The sequence below is a fragment of the Rattus norvegicus genome, chromosome 6, assembly GCF_036323735.1.
Source record: "Rattus norvegicus strain BN/NHsdMcwi chromosome 6, GRCr8, whole genome shotgun sequence".
NCBI classification, from domain to species: Eukaryota; Metazoa; Chordata; class Mammalia; order Rodentia; family Muridae; genus Rattus; species Rattus norvegicus.
In genome coordinates, this window is record NC_086024.1 from 30,501,109 (window position 1) to 30,523,442 (window position 22,334).

Below are 22,334 nucleotides of genomic sequence, written 5' to 3' on the forward strand. Positions count from 1 at the left end.
GGCCTGTTGTTCAGCCACCAAAGCCCGTCCAGAAATGCGTATTCCGTTACACTGCATTTGACTCCAACCGAGAAAATGAGCTCACTGCGGGAGAAGGAAGGAGAGCTGCAGTCTTTCAGCAAGTGCGTTCTTGCATTTTTCCAGGTCTGAGGTTGGGTCTGTGCAGAACCACCCCCACTTTATTAAGTTTTCCTCATGGCCAACAAACACACATGTGGTGAGACGATAGGCTAGGATTTGTTCTGTGTGGAGAGGTAATTTCAGGTCATGTCTATACAAGATCGGCACAAGCAGCCTGAAGCACTAAAAAGTGCCTGCTGCAACTCATTCCTTTAGAGCCATGCTGGCCAACAGAAATAAAATGTGAGCCACATGCAGTTTTTAAATTGTCCTTTAAAACCACGTTTTTAAAGGAAAAAGAGAAATAGGTAAATCTAGTTTTGACAATATATATTATATATACATATATATCCGAAATGTCATTTCAACATGTAATTAAATTTATTTTGGATGTAAAACTTTTCAATATGTTTTATTTTAAATCAGTGAGGCCAGAGAGACAGCCCAGCAGGTCAGGATGCCTGCTGCCAACATGACTGGATCCCCAAACATGCGTGATAGAAAGAGGGTTTGTTCTGACCTCCACGTGTGTGCTGCAGCACACACGTACCCTAAGACATGTAACACGTAAATAACAAATGTTTAAAAGTAGTGAAAGAGGGAATTGGAGAGGTGGCTCATTGGTTAAAAGTACTCAGGTTCAATTCCCAGCACCCACAGCTCACAACTATCTGTAACTCTAGTTCCAGGGGATCTGACACCCTCACACAGACATGTATGCGGGTAAACTACCAATGCACATAAAATAAAAATAAATACATCTTTAAAAAATAGTGAGATATGTTACATCCTGTTCTTTGTACTAAATTTGAAGCCCAGTATGTATTGACTTCTGTCTTAGAGCTTTACTGCTGTGAACAGACACCTTGACTAAAGCAGTTCTTATAAGAACAACATTTAATTGGAGCTGGCCTACAGGTTCAGAGGTTCAGTCCATTATCATCAAGGCAGAAGCATGACAGCATCCAGGCAGGCATGGTGCAGGTGGAGCTGAGATCTATATCATCGTCTAAAGGCCGATATGAGGAGACTGGCTTCCAGGCAGCTAGGATGAGGGTATTAAAGCCCACACCCACAGTGACACTCCTACTCCAACAAGGCCACACCTTCTCATAGTGCCCCTCACTAGGGGCACTTAAAATGCATCTCAATTCAGACTAGCAGTCCTTCAAGTGTCAGGGCCACATGTAGTGTTACGGATCTGAGAGTGGACAGCACACCTCCTAAGAGTTCGTTTTCCAGGGGCTACAGAGATAGCTTGGTCACCACAGTACTTTGGAAGAACTGTTAAATTCCAAGAACCCACACAGAAGAAGGAAGAGGAGGAGAAGAAAAGGAAGAGGAGGAACAGAAAGAAGGGAGGGAGGGAGAGAAAAGCTGGCCATGAGAGCATATACTTGCAGTCCTAACTCTGAGGTAGCAGAAACAGGAAGATCCTGTGGCTTCCTGGCTAACTACCTTGGCCTGCTTGACAGGCTCCAGGCCAGTTAAAAATCCTGACTCAAAAGAAGTGATTTAAAAAAAAAGGTAGCTGACACATGAGGAACAGTATCTACATATTCCCTCTGCCTCCCTGACGCACACACGCGCGCACACACACACACACAGAGGAAGAGAGAGCTCATCTGCAGATAAGGGGCATCACCACCAGCTCCTGTGATATAAAAGGGTTACAGAGAATGGGTTTAGGTCATGAATATCAAGTCCTTAGTTGTATTTCTTTGGTCAATACAGTATAGACCAGACAAAGTAAGAGATTACCTATCTCATATATTTTCTGTCTTTTAGATATTTTTTAAAATGTGTTAGGGTATCAGGATTGCTTTTGGGAAGAACTGTACAAGAACTGGCCATATGCAGTAGAGCATTTGTCTTGAGCATTCCACAGGGTTATTCCTACCTATGTTCATCTATATGGTACCTATCACTCAGAAGTCACAACCATATGACTTTACCATATGCATGTATTAGCCATTTCACATAAAAGAAATTGTAAAAGGATGTTATACACCATTTCTCAACTATATTTTTTGTATATAAGATTATTAATAAGGAAAATGTGCTTAAATTTTTGTTCAAAGTGATCATAATAATTGAGCTGGAGAGATGGCTCAGCAGGCTGAGCCCTGGAGACATGAGGTCTGCTCCTGCAACCCACATGGTAGGAGACAGCTGAGTCTGCACCTTCCACATGCATGCCCATGGTATACATGCACCCACATGCATACATACACATTCATACATGCAAAAAATAAACACATGTAAAATAATCAATGTTCATAGTAAACCAGGTAAGTGCTCACAGTCCCTCCTCTAGGGAAGCTAAGGCAGGAGGGGCTGTCGAGCCCTAATGCTCAAGACCAGCCTAGAAAACATAGCAAGACCCTATTCCCTTTAAAAATAAAAATAATCAGAATATTCTGAATCTCACAAAAATGTTGCCAAAAAGCACATTTGGAACACAATAACTAACCCGGAATGTCCTGGAAATGTTAAGATTAATTCGTGTAACACATTCCATATACTGCCTTCAGAGGACGGGTCTACAGCACAGCACAGCATTGCTTGGCTTCGCCGGGTGTAATATAAATATGGAGGATTTCTTCACAGGCCAGAACATCATCGTCATAGTGGCTGGAGCAAATCTGCTCTTGAATACTGAAGACTTGAAGAAGGCAGCCCATGTCATTAGCCGAGCCAAAGTGATGATCTGCCAGCTAGAAATAAGCCCGGCAGCTTCTCTGGAAGCCCTGACAATGGCCCGCAGCAGTGGAGGTAAGGGTACAGTTCTGTCACTCTTTCTGGGAGAGCTTTTATCGCTGTCTTAATTAAAGTTAACCTTTCAAGTTGAGTAAAGCATTACTTTGTAGTAAAATATTCGTTCCTCCATCTGTGAGATTCACCGGCTTGTAGTTCTTGATAATGTTAAGGAAAACTTACAAATAGGATAAAAATAACTTGAGTAGCATATCCGATATCCCTAAATATAAAACCTGGAGTCTAGTTAACAGAATCAACCTAAGGCATAGCTAGGCCTCTGAAGCACGCAGCAAGGTAACCGAGAAAGAAGGATGGTCCCACTGCCTCCCACCTCCTGTCCACAAGTCAGAAGTACATTCTTAGCCAGGTTTGATACACACCTTTAATGCCAACACTCGAGAGGCAGAAGCAATAGGACCTCAGTGAGTTCGAGGCCAATCTGCTCTACATAGAGAATTCTAGGACAGCCAGGCTACACAAAGAAACCCTGCCTCAAAAAAACAAAAGCAATGGTTCCTTCTTTCTCTTTTTATTATTCTTTTTTTTTTTCCAGAGCTGGGGACGGAACCCAGGGCCTTGCGCTTGCTAGGCAAGTGCTCTACCACTGAGCTAAATCCCTAACCCCTCTTTCTCTTTTTAAAAACTGTATCTTTTCTTTTTTTTTAATATTTTATTTATTTATTATATATTATGATTACACTGTTGCTATCTTCAGACACACCAGAAGAGGGCATCAGACTTGTTTCAGATGGTTGTGAGCCACCATGTGGTTGCTGGGATTTGAACTCAGGACCTTAGGAAGAGCAGTCGGTGCTCTTAACCACTGAGCCATCTCTCCAGCCCAAAAACTGTATCTTTTCAATACACACGAGCCTACGTGTATACAGTGGGTGTGGTGTCAGTGTCTGCTATCAGCCTCTTTTGCTTTACCTTGGATTTTGAAAATGTTCAAACCCACCCAAGTAGGCAGCACTGTATGATGAGCCCCTCAGGTTAGCAACCCAGTTAGCCTGGGTTTCTCTTCTCCCTCTCTTGACCTCACAACAAGGAGTTTGTTTCTCTTTTGCCTCCACTACCTAGGGGAAAAAGTATCCCGTTTTTACCCATTGTTAGGTTTGAGGTATTAGGAAAGTTGGCTAACTTTTCTGAACCTGTCTGTGAAATCCAGATAGAAGTGGGTCCTGCAGACTTGGTCTGTGACTAGAATGACATAAAAGGTGATGCCATAGCTGCAGCTCAGCTCCAGTGCTCTTCTTCCCTGCCCATTTTCCTCTCTGAATTAGAACTGAAGTGTGGTGGTCGCACCTGGGATCCTGGCTCCAAGAGGTAGAAGCAGGAAGACCATGAGTCTGAGATCAGCTGGGCTACACAGGGAGCTGAAAGCCAGACCCTGTCTCAAAAATAATAGGATAACACCTTGATGTATCACCATTTGCCCAAAACAAAAGGTAGCTGCTGTTATGACAATGGCCTCTGTTGGTGTTGGGCAATAGTCATGTGATACATAATAAAATAACATAGAGAACTACCTCGACTCTCCCTGTTAAAGCATCCCAGGAAGCTGTGCCGTAAAGAAGATGAAAACTGCAGTGTGGTATGCACAGACACTGCCAGGCACCTCAGGGAGGCCTGGCCACAGGGACAGAGCAGATGTCTATGGTACCTCTGGCTTTGGATGTGTTCTTTACGTACACGATTTCTCTTAAAACATTTCATGTTCTATATGGCAGCGAGTGGAAAGTAAGTCACGGGGGCTAGCAAGGTGGCTTTCTGGGCACAGACACTTGCCATGAAGCCTGGAGACCTGAGATTAATACCCGGGAACTGCACGATGGAAGGAAAAGTCACCTGCAAGCTGTCGTGTGCCCTCCACCTGTGCCCACGGCGGGTGTACACACCCCTCCCCCACAGTAAATAAATCAGTCTGGTTCTTCTTTAAGGAAACTAAATCTCTGAAATGACTTTGTGGAGAATTTTACAGTGTTTATACTGATTTCACAAATTTTTCCTTTTGGCAAAACAATATACTGTGGCAAATTCTCACTGACATTTACTGTATTTTTAATGGACTCAAAGCTGTCAGAAGGAATTCAAAGCCAAAATTCGTTGGGTTGCATTTTCTTAGTGTCACAGATGAGCCCCGCGCTCGTGGTGAGCAGTCTGGAGCTGGAGATAGCCAAGCTGGTGGAGCATGCGCGTACCTAGCACGTACAGATCGATGCTGGGGCCCCAGCGCTACATTCACCCCAGGAGCTGGGAGGTGCTGGCAGGAGGATCTGAAGTTCAAGGGCAGGTCAGTGAGATGACGTGACTCCGAAGATAAAGACACTGAGGGCCTAGCCTGTGACCGGAGCTCCATCTCTGGGACCTACACAGTAAGGACACGCTAGATATGAACCACAGTTGTCCTCTGAGCTCCATGCATGTTCTGTTGTAAGAACATGCATGCACACCCACAGAAACACGCAGGCACGATAAATGATTAAATGCGATCTTTGAAGTAATTGTTGAAGTTCAGGTCATCCTCAACTATACAGAAAGTTCAAGGCCAGCTAGGACTAACATAAGAGCCAATGTCAAAAGCTTGCACAGTGACTACTGTGTCCCCCTGCTCTCTCCTGAGTACAGTGCACACTCAGATCAGCTCTCTCCTGCTACCCCTCGCTTCTCAGAGAGCACTGCTTCCTCTGCCCTCCTCTCGTTCCTGGCAGCCCGGCCAGCTGGTAAAGGAGAGGACAATATAGCCAGCACAGGGGAGACCCCATCCTTCCCCAGGGACAGCTAGCATTAGCCTGACACACAGGCAGCCTGACTGCCCTCAAACTGTCATTTGGGCGGGATCCAGAAATATTTCCTTTGTCACCTGTGGCTCAGCTCTTCCTCTTCTGAAGCTGAGGGTCTCATGGCGTCAAGAAGAGGGTGGGTGCTGTACAATTGGCCACACGGCTTACTCTAACTTTTGTTTGTATATTTTGTTTTGAAATAAGATCCTGGGTTAGGCCTTGAATTTCTGATCCTCCTGCCTCCGTCTTTCAATCACAGGGTTACAAGTATTCACCACCATGTCTGGTTTCCTACTTCAGAATAATTTCTGAATTATTCTGCATGCTCTTTCCTGCACAGTAATCCCATCTAGTCTGGAGACTGCACATTCCAGAGCCACTGCCCTGAACTACTCTAATGCCCTTTGTGTCTTGATAAGCTCTTACACATTGTCGAGCCATAACTTTTGCATCTTAAAGTACAACATCAGAACTAACACTATTTTACCTTCCTCCCTCCCAGTTTGATGGGTATATTTAATCTTAGCCACCTCAGCATTCAGTTTTTTCTTACCTCATTGGGTAAAGAACTTAGACTTCTTCACCAAAGTGAAAGTGTTGGCATATCTGAATTCCAGCCTCACGACTCTTATACTGTGGAGCCACTGTTCCCAGCCTTACTGCTCTTATACTGTGGAGCCACTGTTAAACAAAACAGGGGTTCTCTGAACACAAGCACTTTGATACCTGAACAGTCCGACCAAGTCGAATATACAAGCTGATAGGACGATTCAGCTCCCAGGGGAGATGGATTGGGATGGCGTGACTTTGACTGCATGTCAGAATGCCGTGAAATTTATAAATGACAAACAGGATGATCTGTCAGTTTTTAAAATGCAAAAGAAAAGTTTTATCTTGAACACAATGTCTCAAAACTCTCCTTGGTTTTACCCAAGTGAAGGCAGTGTTAGACACAGTGCTAACAGTCAAAGAGACACACACTCAGTCCCCAGCGGGTCCCAGAGCAGTGGGGCAGACCTGCTCCACCCAGCGGGTCCCAGAGCAGTGGGGCAGACCTGCTCCAGCTGATGCTGTGACTGCTGGTGGTGAGACTGTTCGTGTTGGGTCTGGTCTTTATATCCATTTCAAAGCAAATGGAACATTGCAGGGACAATTATAAATAATTGAGACTGTCAGATCGCCAAGATTAAATCCTAGGTATGATACAAAGTGTCTTTTAATGCCACTTTAGCCTTTTTCCATTTGGCAAGCTGAACCTCTTGGCTGGCCGTGTAGACTTTTGCAATAACATTGTCCCACACGTGGGCCAAACTTGGAACTGTTTTACAGCTCAAGTCTCAAGAAAACAACCCTCCATGGAAAGACAGCCAAGCCAGCATTGGGTACCCACTCTCCTCACAGTCCTTTGCTTGAGGGTGACATTAGTCCTTGCTCCTTCTGAGTGAGTTCTCAGGGCTTTCTTAAGGGACCACCCTCTGTTCCACCCCATTTTCCAGCCTACCAGCTACTCCCCTAGCTCCACCAGCTCCCCATCAACATCACTGTGTCAGCCGTTGGTGTGTGCTTAAGATAACCAGAGGTTTAGTGCGGCTCCCTCCGTAATGAGGGATACTTACCGTTGTGTGCTGTTACCCTCTGTAGCTCCATGTCTCTGGTTTTGCCTGATCCCTGGATGATGTCATCTTTTCCATCGAGAGTTTTATATATTTCTATGTCTTTTTAACTACCTGTATTCACTAGTTCCTCAAGTTTCTTCATCTTGGGAAAGAGTTTCTGTTTGTTTATACAGCAAAACCCAACAAGAATGATTTCCTTATACAGTTTTTCACTTCCACCCTAAGCTTAGAGACTATAAACCACACAGCAGAGGCTACATTACATAACCAGTGACAGTTGAAAAGAACGCCCCCCTCAGTGAAATACAGGTGAAGAGGATTTGCTTGATTTCATGCTTGATATTTATAGTAATCAATTTATAGAGTCCCTCACTCCAATCATTGATATTTAAAACACAATGTGATTTTTCTTTAATACTTGTTCTCATTGTAGAAAATTGTAAATATAGAAATAGGGAAAACAGTTCAGTAAACCCACATAATCCCATCACTTAGCTGTTGATGGCATTTCACTGGGCTTCTAATTTATTATCCACCATTCTCCACTTCTCAAGCGAGTGTCATTTTTTCATTGGTAGAAGATACTGTGCACATACAAAGAATGAGGTTTTCCATGAAGTACAACACTGGATCTACTCAGACTTAGTCCCACCAGACTTTATAATGGATCATTTATGAGTAACCTCTCAGACTTCTCTTCAACAGAAGCATATACACATATAGGCATGCTTTGTTTTCTTTCAGAAGGAAGGATTGGCACAAGACTGCCTTCTTTTGGGTTAATAAAGAATAGAGCTGTTTCTCTGATGAAACACCAGTGGCCTCGTTCACTTTAGCAGCTTTTGAGTATTGATCACATAGACCAAGGAAAAGAGGACCAGCCAATCTAGTTAGACCAGCCAGTGCAATTTTCTAAACCAACTCCTCAGATAAATATGTGGAATTCCCTTGGTTTTTCTACTATAATCAGCAGCATAAGCACCATTGTGCTTCACTGCCTGTCACCTCCTGTAAGAAGAATACAGCAAGGACTTGCTAGACCCCGGATCCTTGGAAGAAGCAATGGAAGTTCTGGAAGAATGGCTTCATCCTGCATCTTCATTACTGTCAGCTCCTCGAAATTGTACCTGTGCTCAAGAGCTTAGATGCAGGCTTGAAGAGCAGCCTGGATGAGCAACTGCATTCAGTTTAATGCTTGAGGAAAACAGAGCACAACATGCTTGTATTGATTATGTTTCTTTTGCTGGAATACGATTCCATGACCAAAGCAACTGTGGTGGTTTAAATGAAGATAGCCCCCATAGACTCATAGATTTGAATGCTTAGTCATGAGGGAATGGCACTGTTTGAAAGGATTTGGAGATACAGCCTTGTTGGATGAAGTGTGTCACCGAGGGTGGGTTTTGATATTTCTGAAGCCCAAGCGAGGCTCAGTGGTTCTCTTTTCCTTTTGCCTACAAAACCAGATGTAAAACTCTGAGCTGCTTCTCCTGCATGACACCATGCTTTCCGCCATGATGCCCATACACTAAACCTCTGGAACTGTAAACCAGCCCCAGTTAAATGCTTTACTTTATGAGTTGCTGAAGTCATTGAATCTCTTCACAGCAATACAACACTGACCAAGACAGCAACTTCCAGTTTCAGCCTGTGAGCACCATGGCAGAGAGCATGGCAGCAGGCAGGCAGACATGGTTCTGGAGCAATAGCTGAGACAACATCTTAGACACAAGCATGAAGCAGAGAGCACTAACGGCTAATGGCAGAATTTTAGAAACTGAAAATCCACACAGAGACTTGCCTCCTCAAACAAGACACACCTCCTAATCCTTCCCAAACAGTTCCATCAACTGGGGACCAGTATTGAAGCATCTGAACGTATGGGAGCCATTCTCATTCGGACTACCTCAGTGCTATTCAGAAAACCTCAATCCTGGCTGCATTCAAATGCTGGGTCCTTGGGACTTTGATGCATAATGGACATCTCTAACCCCTCAAAGACATGAGAAACCCACTGGGATGCCATTAGTGGGCTACACATACTATCAGGAACAGGAAGAGGGGTGGACAGGCATGGGTGTCAGCTGTGTGCAAAGGACAGTATAATAACAGTAATACTCCTCCATATTTGGACACTTTATAGTTTACATGGGGCTTTTACATGCATTTCTCTAAGCCAAATAATTTCCCGGTATAAAAATCTAAGCAGGAATTTTAAAAAGCACACAATTTATGTGGGAGGACATTATAAAGTCTAAAGTAACAAAACTGTGGTGATGCTGTCAGCCTATACTAGTTGAGACCACTGACTGACTCACCCGACTATTAAGACCTAGGAAGGTACAGATGCAGGCTGGACCTGCTCACAGTGTTGCAGCAGTGGGGTCTCCATCAGCCATGAGCAGAATAGCATCTCTCCAGAACAGGGGCATGTGTCACTGCTGAGCTAGCTATGAGAGCCACTTAAAGAACCTGTGAATGTGTGGGTTCTGATTCAGTGGGCTGGAAGTGGAACCTAGAAGCCCTACATCCGAACAGGCTCTCCTGTTGTGCAAACAAGTTTGTAGCCATTGTTCTAGAATAGTCCCTAAGAACTGCAACTAAAGGATCTTACCTGAGACTAGTCAGGTAGAGTATTTGCCCTGTGAGTCTGTGGATCCAGGCTGAGGACTGAGGTCTGGCCAACCTAGACGTTTTGTCACAAAGCAGGAACATTTTGCAAATGGAATTTCTAAAGCCTTTAGAATAATTTGCAGAATTTCATACCAAAAGCTGTTGTGTAATATTGTTCATTGGTACTGGAGGAATGTGTTGCTTTGGACACAGCCCTGGTCTAGAAAAGTCGATACTGTAAAAAGGATCAAACCCTCAAATCAAAGCAAAGGGACTCTTGGTTAGGACCATGTCCAAAAGTATGAGCGTGACATCCAGCACTTGGCCTCGTCTCTCTGGCTTTACTTTTCTCCTCTGTCAATGTAATAACACCCTGACAGCCTCCTACTCTTGCTCTGTTCCCCCACCCACCCTTCTCTTGTAGTTGTCTCGTCTGAGCTAGCACCTATGTCTCTGAACAAGATTCCCCCTTTCTCCATGAATTGGAAAAAAACAAAAACAAAAACAAAAACAAAAAACCCTAAAAAAAAAAAAAAAGATTCCCCCTTTCTCAATCTTATCCTATTCCCAGAGAGCTCCCAGAAGCTAAGAATGGAAGGCAGGTAAAATGGAAGGCAGGTGTGTGTGTGTGTGTGTCTGTCTGTCTGTCTGTCTGTATGTGTGTGTGACTGTCTGTGTGTGTGTGTTAGTGTATGTATGTCTCTGTGTGTGTATGTGTCTTCATCTGTATGTCTCTGTATATGTGTATCTGTGTGTGTGTGTGTGTGTGTGTGTGTGTGTGTGTGTGTGTGTAGTATGTCCGTGCCTGTTGGCTTGCGTGCATACATGCATGTGTGTCTGAATGTGTGTGTGTCTGTGTCTGTGTGTCTGTCTGTGTATGTGTGTTGCCATGAGTAATTTTAATCTATTTTGGAGGCATACTTGGGTCTACCGAATACAAATATTTACCTACATGCTATTACTACCAGGAAAGTCTCAATTCCCTGCTGTATCTTCCCTGTCACTTTTTCTTCCCTGAACCTCGAGTCTGTGAACCGGTCCTTAAAGCACTTAACTTAGCCTGCAGAAATGTCCGCCATTCCGTCTGTCCACGCATGTCTCCCATACCACACTTTCACTTTAATGCTCCCGTGGTCCTCACCTGACCTGTAGATGACCTATGCTCATCCTAAGTACGATGCATGCCCTTGAAGTGGAAGTTGGAAGCTAAAAAATAGAGGAAATGGATACAAGAAAGGATTGATACTGGGCTGTCATGAAGACTGAGACCCCAAACCCTTCTGTATCTGTGGTTTAATAGATGATTTTGTCTGGTGAGTGTGAAAATGCCAGCCCTCAGCTTTCCCTTCCTTAGAAACACACCAACCCCATACTTTACATCTCACCATACAGAAATTAAAAGTCTGTATTTTTGTGATAAGTATTGAGCCCCTATCCCATTCCTTTGCAGTGAAAACATTGTTCAACCCAGCTCCGGCCATTGCTGACCTGGACCCCCGGTTCTACACCCTCTCCACTGTGTTCTGCTGCAACGAGAGTGAGGTACACACAGCTCATTGCTGCTTCTATGGGGACTTGCAGGCAACTGGATAAAACAAGAGGCAGGGTGAGCCCCGTCGGTGCACACGTGCGAATTCAGCAGAAAGAGATTTTCAGTTTACTGGGTGTGGAGGAAAGGAAGCCTTTTGTGGCCTTACAGGATCCTGAGCCATGCCCCATAATCGGACACTGACTACGCCTCTCCCCATTTTAGCATCCCCCAGTCCCCAAGCACTGACATATTATTTTCTTTTTTAAGTATTTCACATTTTCTGGACTTATTTATTTTATTGGTTTTTCAAGACAGGGTTTCTCTGTGTAGCCCTGGCTGTCCTGGAATTTACTCTGTAGACCAGACTGGCCTCAAACTCACCGAACTCCATCTGTCCCCGCCTCCTGAGTGCTGGAAGTAAAGGGGGTGTGGTGAGGATAACTAATATTAAAGTTGACATGTTGAACAAATAAAATTACAAATAAAAAAATCAAAATTTTTAATTTCAAATAATCAGTGAAAAACATACAAAACCATTGGTTGTCTTTTTCTGAAAATCAAATTAGCTGTGAGCTTTTGTATTTTATCTGGCAGTTGTAATTAGTGTACAAGTTCTGGAGTAGCTTCTGTACTACCTTCTAGTGTACAGATCCTGTGACAGCATTGGCAGAGAGACACAGGCTCCCACTGAGCCTGCTGCAAGAGGGAAGCAGTGTCTCATCTAAGGGACACAGTGTGCACATCTGTACAACAAACCTGTCCGTGTATCAATGTGATCCACTCTTTCCTAAGGAGATCTCAGTCAACCACACTGTCACACTAGAATTCTCTCTCATCTGTAAAATGTGACACACACACACACACAGAGAGAGAGAGAGAGAGAGAGAGAGAGAGAGAGAGACTGACTGTTGGTCAGTAAAGGCTAGCTTTCCCTTTGACTCTAAGGCTAAATGAAGATCTAGGCTTTCTTAACCTGCTTGCTTGATAATGACATCTGTCAGGACATACAGGACAAAGAAGGCTGCTACATGGAAACTAATTTTAACAAACCACAATAGTTTATGCAACATTTTTGAGCAACCACCATGGCCAGGCACTGGGCTAGGAAAAAGGAATTGTGGGAGATAGAGACCATTTCACAATATGAGGTTACATTATTCTCAACCACCAAACTGGCTTAGATTTCCCTGGTGGAAGCTTAAAAGACACTGTGTTTGTTCTTCAGACAATTTTCACAACCCAAAATATTCATTCAGCTTGTGTCATCTTCATTAAGTTACAAATTCCATTAAGGCACAGCATTAGTCTTCTTGTATCCTGTCCCTGTTATATGCTTACCTATTGCTATATAATAAATTCTCCAACATAGCTATAATTATTGCCATTCCCAGTTTCCATGCCTAGAGAATCCAGATTGGGTCTGGCATGGCTTGTCCTTGCCCTGTGGTGCCTGAAGCAAGAGTTGAAAAATGTCAAGGCTGAGAGATTCTTCACTCGTGTTTGATAGTTGCTGCGGGTGTTACCTGGAACCTAGTGATTCTGTTGGTCAGAATATTTACACATGACTTGTCTTGCATATATACCACAAACACACGTACACACACACACACACACACACACACACACACACACACACATACTCTCTCTTACACACACATCAAAACATACCACACACACCACTCACACATGGGGTCAGCGGTGTTGACAGAGATTTCAGAATTCTCAGAAGATACAGCGAGAATGTCTCTGAAGTAGATGAAGTGTATGGAGCAGGCAGAAATGGTCCCCGTAACACAGATGAACACAGATGGCTCAGTCTGCTCCCAGCACCCACATGGCAGCTCACAACCATCTGTAACTCAAGTTTCAGGATCCAGTGCCCTCTTCTGGCTTCCTCCTCTCCTGCACACACTGGGTGCACAGGTATACACTCAAGCGCAGACACACACACACACACACACACATACACACACACACACACATACATATGCATAAAGTAAGGAAATACTTAAAATGAAAAGGCGGCCTCAGAGTTTAGAGTTTTTGGTTTTGGCATTAACTCTTGACCTCCCAAACACTGAAACAGTAAGCGTGAGACAACTCTGCCCACTCAGAGAGTGTGTTAAGTAGCTACTTTCACTGTCCTCATTTTGTTCCTCTTAGTTATGCTTCTGTGCCAGTATCCTTCAAGGTTCCCAGGGTCCTGAGTGTTTGAGGGAGACATGTTTTCTAAAGGGCAGCTTGAGCCGACCCCGGCCTCTTTTGTTCTCACTGCAGCTTCCCCTCTCCTGTGTATTTCAGGCTGAGATCCTAACAGGCCACGCAGTGAATGACCCAACCACGGCTGGAACGGCTGCGCTGGTTCTCCTAGAACGGGGCTGCCAGGTTGTGGTCATCACCCTAGGGGCTTCAGGATGTGTGACACTGTCACAGGCAGAACCTGTTCCAAAGCACATTCCCACAGAAGCAGTCAAGGCTGTGGACACCACGGTAGGTCTCAAACTTTAAGAATCCTTTTTACCTCTAATACAGAGATGCCGTCCGTAGATGTAGATAATGAGAGAAGACCTAGGAGTGGGCTGGGAAAAGGCAGCCAAGCAGGAGAGCCCTCTCCTGGTCCCCTCTAAGTCACTGGGAGGCCCCATGGCATCCAGTGTCTGGAAACCTGTTTCCTTATCCATAAAGAATCGCTGTATTTCCTGTCAGTAAATAAATATTCAATGGACCGTTATGTGCCAGCCGTGCTGGGGACACCTGTGGAAGGAGACTAGAGGGTAAACATAGCCACATCTTACTAGCCTCTTGGGAGCAGTGGTGCCAAGGCTCACTGGCTAGCAGAGCTCCTTGTTTTGTTTTCTTCCATTTGACCCTTGGGTTCGTATTCAGAGTTGCAGATTTCATGCTGGCATCTTCACTCCTGTGTCACGCGGTCACATTATACTTTCTTCTCATGCACTCCCTCCCCATACTCCATTCTCCTGGACCCTTGCTCCCCCAGTTTGTCCTCGAGTTTGCTTTCTTACTATATGTTCTGTCACGCTCTCTACTCCTCATCTCCCTGACCAGCTCTTCCTCCCCTCTCATCATCTTTTTTGTAGTTACACACACACACACACACACACACACACACACACACACACACAGACACACATACACACACACAGAGACACACACACACACACACACACACACACACACTTTTAAAACTAGGTTCTGCATGTAAGAGAAAACACAGCCCTGTCTTTCTGAGTCTGTTTTATTTGGCTTAACATCATGACCTCCAGTTATATCCATTTTCCTGCAGTTGCCATGATGTCACTTTTTTTCTGACTGTAGCATCCCGCCTTGTATACACAGCCATTCTCTATCCCTCTGTTCTATGTCCTGGCTGTCTTCAGTACCGTAGCCATAAGCATGGGCATGCAAGTTCAAAGATCATTTTCTGAGCCCACAGCTGACAGCAGGAACTGTCACTGACAGCAGGAGCTGTCACTGCAGGCTGCAGCGTGTGCTGCACTATCTCACTTAATCCTTGCATACATAGAGGCAGTGTGGTGATGTCCTCCTTTTCCTTCTAGTAAGGGACAGAGCTTGTGTCCCCACCCAGTACTTTCGCAGGAAGACACTGTGTTCAGGAAAGTCTCAGCTGTGATGTGAACTGAGAGAGTGATGAGAAAATGGTTCATGACTCCCTAGCTAGGGAAATAAAAATTGTTTAGTGTTAGAATTCAGAAGAGCTGACCAGAAAAACATACCAACTTCAGGGATGAGAAATCAGTGCTGAGAAAGAAGAAAATTATAGGGTTTTCATTTATAAGGAATTTATATATGTTTACTTATAAAATATGTTCTGGTTTATTTTTGTTAAGAAACAACTTTAAAATATCACTCATTTATCAAACCTGAAGCCTGTAGGGTGGGGGTGGAACCTGGTAAAAGCATACATGAGCAGGAGCTTGCAAACCATCCATCCCGGGTCTCTGGCAGCCCATACAGGAGGTCCACACCAGCCTGAGGCCAACCTGGACTACAGTATTAGACTCCCCAACTACCCACTCACCCCCAAATGAGCAGAAGGCTTTGTATGAGCAAGAACATTTACACCCTGAAGCTGATGCGGTGGGTGCCTTCTTCGGGCACCCGCAGGTCTCATGCCTGGTCGGTTGTCTTCATATTTGGTCATTTCTAGCACTCAATCTTTCTGTTCTGTCAAGGAGGGACCCTAAATTGGGAATGTTCATTAGTTCACTTCATCAGAGTAAACTTGCTCCAAGTGTGAACCTAAGCGAGAGAAATGTCCTTTTCTCTTGCCAGAGTGGCATGAAGGGTCCTGAGGAAGGTCAGACCTTTGTGGGTACCCGGAAATGGGTTGGTCTCTACTGAGCACGTGTCAACCGCAGCTCTGCTTGCTTGTGCACAGAAGCAGCCTATCAGAGATATGTTTGATGCACATAAACAGAACCTCTGGAGTCTTCATTCCTTCCCGGGTCAGCTCTACTCTTCTCGTCATGGGCTTTGGACTGTCAGGCTGTCTTCTCAGACTTACCCCAAAAGTTCTGTTTCCCACCAGCTGCCTCATCATGTCCCTGTCTGATGTCAAATGACAAAGAACTTATATCAAAGAAAAGGGGAGAAGGCACCAGCTAAAAAAAAAGGAATTGATGGGGTTGGGGATTTAGCTCAGTGGTAGAGCACTTGCCTAGGAAGCGCAAGGCCCTGGGTTCGGTCCCCAGCTCCGAAAAAAAGAAAAAAGAAAAAAAAAAAGGAATTTATGCTTAGTGCTCATCAGCAAATAAGTAGACAAGCAAATTGTAGTGTATCCATACAACTGAACAGTACTGAACACTAAAAGGAATATTGATACATGCTGTGTGTGTGTGTGTGGCAAGAGCTTTACCCACTCAGCCATCTCCCTGGCCTCTCCCTCATCTTTTTTTATGCTGCTTTTCCTTCTCATCCAGCAGCCTCACCACCAGTATGCTTGCCTGATGCACACACAACTGTTCCGCTAGTTAAAGAACATGAAATAACGGGCGAGCGAGATTCTCCCCTGAGCAAACAACCCCTTCACTCCCTGCCAGCAGAGCATCACTGGCTGCTGTTGGTTCGTAAGGCTCTCCATCTCCTCCTCCACTCCAGGCATAGGCATGACACGGAGGGAGGGAAGTGGTTAGTGGCTGGCACACCGTCCACTTGAGACAGCCTGTACGTCAGAGCTGCTGCATGCTGCTATATTCAGTTTTGCCTGTTAATAGTTGAATATATCACTTCTATTTTTATATCCATTTCCCCATTGTGTTGGTGTGAGAGGGTGGCAATAGCTGCAGATGTCCTGGGTTCAGTTTGGAAGACATGACAGATGTGTCTCTTTGCCCATTTCTGCATCTCAGCCTCCGTCAGAATGATTGTGCTCATGTGTGTTCTATTCAGGAGTCACTGGACGTGCATGCTGTGTCACACACACACACACAACTTAAGGATTATCGTGGTAGCACGATGAAATGTTACATTATATTGCCGTCCTATCATCTGACCTTGGAAGCTCTGTCAGATCCTTATGTGCTGATTGCTTTCCTTTATGAAGAAATGCTTGAGTCCCAGAATCTGCTCTCACATTGTCATTTCAAACATGCAGGCCACAGGCTACATCTAAGTCCTCGGGAACCTTGCTTTGCTATAGTGCACTGAGTCAGGGCAGATGGCTAAGCCAAGAGTAAACAAAAGGCAGGGCACAGGGATCATCTTCCCTTTCCTCTCTCTGTCTGTCTGTCTGTCTGTCTGTCTGTCTGTCTGTCTGTCTGAGTCGGGTAGGAGTCAGAGTTGCTGTGAGGCTCCAGTCACATCTGCCCGCCCGCCTGTGTGGACATCCCTGATGACTCAGGGCTTGAGAATTTGTTTTAGAGATGGCCCCGGTGGGAAGTACAGATTGGTGGCAGGAAAGTTTCTGTGGAAGTTATCAAGGAAGCACTTCAGTGGGGTGTGATTGCTAAGACTTACTAGAAGCCTCCAGGGTGGCTTCTCTGGGACTATTCTCCATCCTGAGATCTGGCCTTGGATCTGACTCTGTTCTCGGGCGAGTTCCCATCATCATCCACCACGTAGGTGCTATAGGACTGACGGTGCAGGCGGAAAACCCAGCATCAGGGGTCAGTACCCCATCTTAACAGACCTTTCTCCCACTTTGTCCCCTCCTGCCACATCACTACAACCAGGGCAAAGTCCAACAGCTAATGCCAGGTAGAGCCAAAGAATGCAGGTCAGCCTGAGAGGTTCACAGCCCTGGTGCTCTGTGTAGCACTGTCTGCTCCCTACCCGTAGGGAAGTCCCATCCACCCCCAAAACAGTCTCTGACCTTGGCCTGAGTCTCCCCAGAGGTCCACACACTTCGTCCCTCCCTCTGTTTTGTATGTGTGGGGCTTCTGCAGAGTCTTTGTAGACCTCTGTCCAGAAACAGAATGTTTGGGTGTCCGCCATTGTTGAATGGGAGAATAAAATACCATGGGTAGAGGATAGTGGACTGCAGGGTGCTGAAGGGGCGGCCACAGAGCAGTTGAGACTTATTCTAACCCTGGCAGCATGGTTTCCGATGTTGTTTGTTGTTTGTTGTTGTTATTGTTGTGTTTTGTTTTCTTATCCAAGAAGAAACTTTGTTTCCTTCGGTGTTTGACCTTGGGAGACTTAACTCTGTGGATGCTACCCGCAGTCAAAGTACCTTTGGAATTGCCGTTAGACTTGCTATGCCTGCTGGGAAAGGGCTGGGAAAGCAGCTCATCTGAGAGGATTTGCATAGCATGGGTGAGGCCTGGGTTCAGTGCTTTCTGCATCCCCTGTACCCCACTAAGTGCTTCGTTCAGTCCCCTCTGCTTATGAAAGGAACCCATACTTAATGCACTGGAGGAGGAAGAGGGAGAAAGCAAGTTCTTGTGATTCTGCCACTCTGCTGTAAACAGGCAGTTCTCAGAAGAAGAAATACAAAACAATAAAGAAACTAGACCATGCCTGACCTCACTACATGCTAGAAATCTAGATGCCAGGAATGTGCCCATTAAACAGCAGGGAGAACCATAACCTGCAAGGTTGACAGAAATTCAAGATAAATAATACCCACACTCCAGCAGCTCAAACCACATCCTGTACTCTCATCCACACACCTCTGCTGAGAGCCTACATTCTTTTTTTATATAAGATTTATTTATTATTTTATATATGTGAGTGCACTGTTGCTCTCTTCAGACACACCAGAAGAGGGCATCAGATCCCATTACAGATGGGTGTGAGTCACCATGTGGTTGCTGGGATTTGAACTCAGGACCTCTGGAAGAGCAGTCAGGGCTCTTAACCACTGAGCCATCTCTCCAGACCGAGAGCCTACATTCTTACAGTGTTTAAACTGCATCCTGTACTTGTCATCCACGCACCTCTGCTGAGAACTGACATTCTTACAGTGTTCTCGGGGTGACCAAGAAGACTAGTTAAAGTGCTCTTTCCCTGCAGCACAGTGAATCCCCTTCCAGGACTCTATGTTGCAGGTATGCTCACATACAAATATTTATGCAAACACGTTTATTTCAACTTTGTGTTAACCCAAAATTGAGAAGATGGCATGCGCCACTCAGTAGAGGAGCCTAACTAGTAACCGTGCTGTGCTCGTAACTGGGAAGTGCCTCATAGCTCTCAGCATGTAAATATAGATTTCACATCTGGAGCGAGCTGGCCAAGCCATTCAGATGGCTGCTCAGTTAGGGAATGGATTGGCGTGACAGAGTAAATTCTACTCTCTACTTCATGTCCTTCTGAATTATCTGAGATCTTGTCCATAAACCTGTGTTTTTAGTGCAGTACTTTGTTGCCTGAAATAAATATTTCTTTGAGGCATAGCCGAGAGCTGCTAAGAGCCAGACACATCTAGCAAACAGGGTGAGCCCTATCATTTCTCCATGTGCCGGCTGCCGGGGTCATCGTCACAGAGGAGACCTTGACAGATGGCCTCACAAACAACCTCTCACGCACTCTGAAGTCTCTGTGTCAGCAGCCTGAGTCTCCTAGGACCCAGGCTTCTGAAGGGATGTCCTGTTGCCACAGGAGAGAGGCGTCTTCTTGGGGCCCTGGGAGTCCAGTCCAGACATTTCAGTGCGCATTTTGACGGGATTCTTCTTTATTAATCTTTTTGAAGAAATAGTTTTCCTTGAAAATGCAGTTGTACATAGTTCCCTTGGAAATATCAGGGTAAATATCAAAGCTTGCTGCTTCTGTCCATCATTCAAATGTATTGCACATCCTCAAAGAAACAGCTCGTGTTCAAGTTCCCTTCTGAATGAATCTGCTTGTTAGCCAGTGTCCTCTCAGGCCACCCTCCTCCCAGCAGGGCACTGAGTAAACCTAACTCTGCTTTGTCACAGGTCTGAGATTTGGTTACTGGGTTACCAGGAAGAGTTGTAAAGGGGACCAGACAAGGCTGTGGTGATGTCTCAGTCAATAAAGCATTTGTTGTATAAGCTGCACACTAAGTATCGAGTTTGGAACCCAAGGATCCCATCAAATCGGAGCATGGTGGAAGATGCCTCAAATCCTAGTGCTGTATCTTCCATGCCTCTCCCTTTTAAAGCAGGTGTGGGGTTACACACCTTTAGTCCTAGTAGAAGCTGGTGGCTCTATGTCAATTCAAGCCTAGACTAGTTTACACATCAAGTTCCAAGACAGCCAGAGCGACATAGTGACACCCTGTCTCAAAAAAGGAAAGAAACAAAAGGTCGTGAGTGAAAAAGACTCTTGGGAGTGGAAGACCATGGGACTGTGATGGGTGCTGAACGGTGTCCACACGGGGATGCCCTCTCTCCAGTGCAGTCAGACTTGGAGGCAGAGCATGTTGGAGACAGTTAAGTGAGGTCCTAGCCTGAGCTCCTGCTCCAGGAGTCTGAGTGTCCTCAGAAGCAGCCTTCCAGCCAGAGAGCTCCCTCAGCACATGCACAAAGAAAGAGTCTGTTAGCACCAGCAGATAGGGGCTGTGCCGGCCAAAGGAAGGGCCTCCGAATAAAGATGTCTGCTGGGATACCTTGATCTCAGAGCCCTAGCCTTGAGGTCAATGAGAAAGAAGTTTCTGCTGTTTGAGCCACTATCTATGGTAGGGTGTTTTGGTTTGGTTGGTTGGTTGGTTGGTTGGTTGGTTGGTTGGTTGGTTTTGGTTTTTGGTTTTGATTTTGGTTTTTTGTAGACTAATACACACAAACAAGTAAATATACTCAGAAGTGGCCTAAAATAAATTCAGAAAAGTCAGGTGTCCGTGAGGAGAGAGTGGTGAGTAGCAAAGCATAAGGAGGAGCCAGATGACCTTTCCCTGAGAGGTGAAGGCCTCTGCACACGGCCAAGCTGTTGACAGTGCAGTGGCCTGGGGCAGATGATGGTTCTAGTCCCATGTTAGCCCTCTGCTAGCTAGACTGCTTTTAGCAAATAAATTCTACCTTTTGATTTGGGTGACAGTCCACCTCTCTGTGCCTTGACATTCTATCCCAGACCCTCTAGTCACACGTCAGAATACAGACTTCACAATCCCTCTTGTGTCCAGACCTTGAAGAGGCCTTGCATACTCATATAGTACACTGCAACCTCGATGAAAGGCAATGACCCACCATGGACCCTGAGTACCGTCCAGCTCTGTGAGCTCTGAGAAAGAGAGCATCGCTCCGTCTGTCTGATTATGTATGCAGGCTGGCAGTTTCCAGATAACAAATGCCTGGAGCTTGCTTTGCCCACTGGTCCAGAGAACCCAGGCACCCCTACCACTGCCGCATAGCTGCTTCCTCTACAGGCAAGGGCTGGACTATGTGAGAAGAGTGTGGGACTGGGCATTCCAGATAATACTGCTCTGGCAGGGTTCACATCCATCTATCCCTGTCCCTGAGTGACCATTCCTGGAGGAGACATGCATTCTCTTACGAATTATAATCAAATTTTCTTCACAGTAAACATCTTTTGTTAGGAGCCTGAACTACTAAGCTATTGAGGGTGCTCATCCTCTGCTTAACATTTCCCAACTGCCTTTGTAGCTAAGAGGAGCTAATCACTCCTTCTATTCTGCCTAGCAACACCCATGATCAGGGCCTGGCTTAGAAGGTCCTTTGTGAGCAGGACTGGTGTATAACAGTGGCCCTGTGGGGCAGCTGAAGAGCCCAGTTCCTTCTGGAGAGCAAGATTGCTCCAGTCAGCTGTCTCTAGGGATGCTTTGCAGATCAGTGTACTCCCCAGAGTCTAGAGTCTACAGTTAAAACATCTAGAGAAAGGTGAAATCAGAGGTGCACTGCTCCTTATACAGTATTGGAAGATGAAATAATTACCAGTGTTCCATTTTAAAAATCCTCATTTAACTACTAAGTTTTATCAGGTTACTGAGAGAGAACGGTATCTCCAAAATGAAAAAAAAAAAAAAAAAAAAACTACTGAAATTCTAAAGTAGCTCTCCTAGGGGCTGGGCAATGGCTCAGTGGTTTAAGAACACATATTTTACTCTTCCAGAGAAGCCAACCTCTATATATGGTAGCTCATAACAACCTGAAATGTCAGCTCCAGGGGATACAACACCCTTACATGCACACACACACATCATACACACAGCTACAATTAAAATAAACCTTCAAACCGGCCCTCCTTAGAGTTGGGGAGATGGCTCAGTAGTGCAGAGCACTGCCTGCTCCTCCAGAGGACCTGGATTTGATTCCCAGCACCCACATGGTGGCTCATAAGTGACAGTAACTCCAGTTCCAGAGGATCCAACACCTTCCTCAGGCTTCCACAGACACCAAACACATATATATGGTATGCATACATACACACATATATACACATGCAGGCAAACATTAATACACGTAACTACATGTTTGTAAACAGCCCTCCTTGTCCCAAGAATGACATCTAGGA

At 45.3% G+C, this 22,334-nt stretch overlaps 1 protein-coding gene across 11 annotated transcripts in view; it reads left to right on the forward strand.

Moving 5' to 3' along the window:
• The window catches only part of Rbks (ribokinase), a 76,561-nt gene that overhangs the window by 33,385 nt on the left and 20,842 nt on the right, over positions 1-22,334 (forward strand). For 5 of the 11 annotated variants that reach the window (XM_008764521.3, NM_001108703.1, XM_039112470.2 and 2 more), the window contains 3 exons: positions 2,731-2,895; positions 11,343-11,434; positions 13,725-13,913. In XM_008764521.3, coding sequence (XP_008762743.1) covers positions 2,731-2,895; positions 11,343-11,434; positions 13,725-13,913 — 446 coding nt within the window. Of the gene's footprint in view, positions 1-2,730; positions 2,896-5,005; positions 5,174-11,342; positions 11,435-11,734; positions 11,931-13,724; positions 13,914-22,334 lie in introns of those variants that run through there. The other 6 variants (XR_005505536.2, XM_063262051.1, XM_006239806.5 and 3 more) reach the window with 6 other exon arrangements.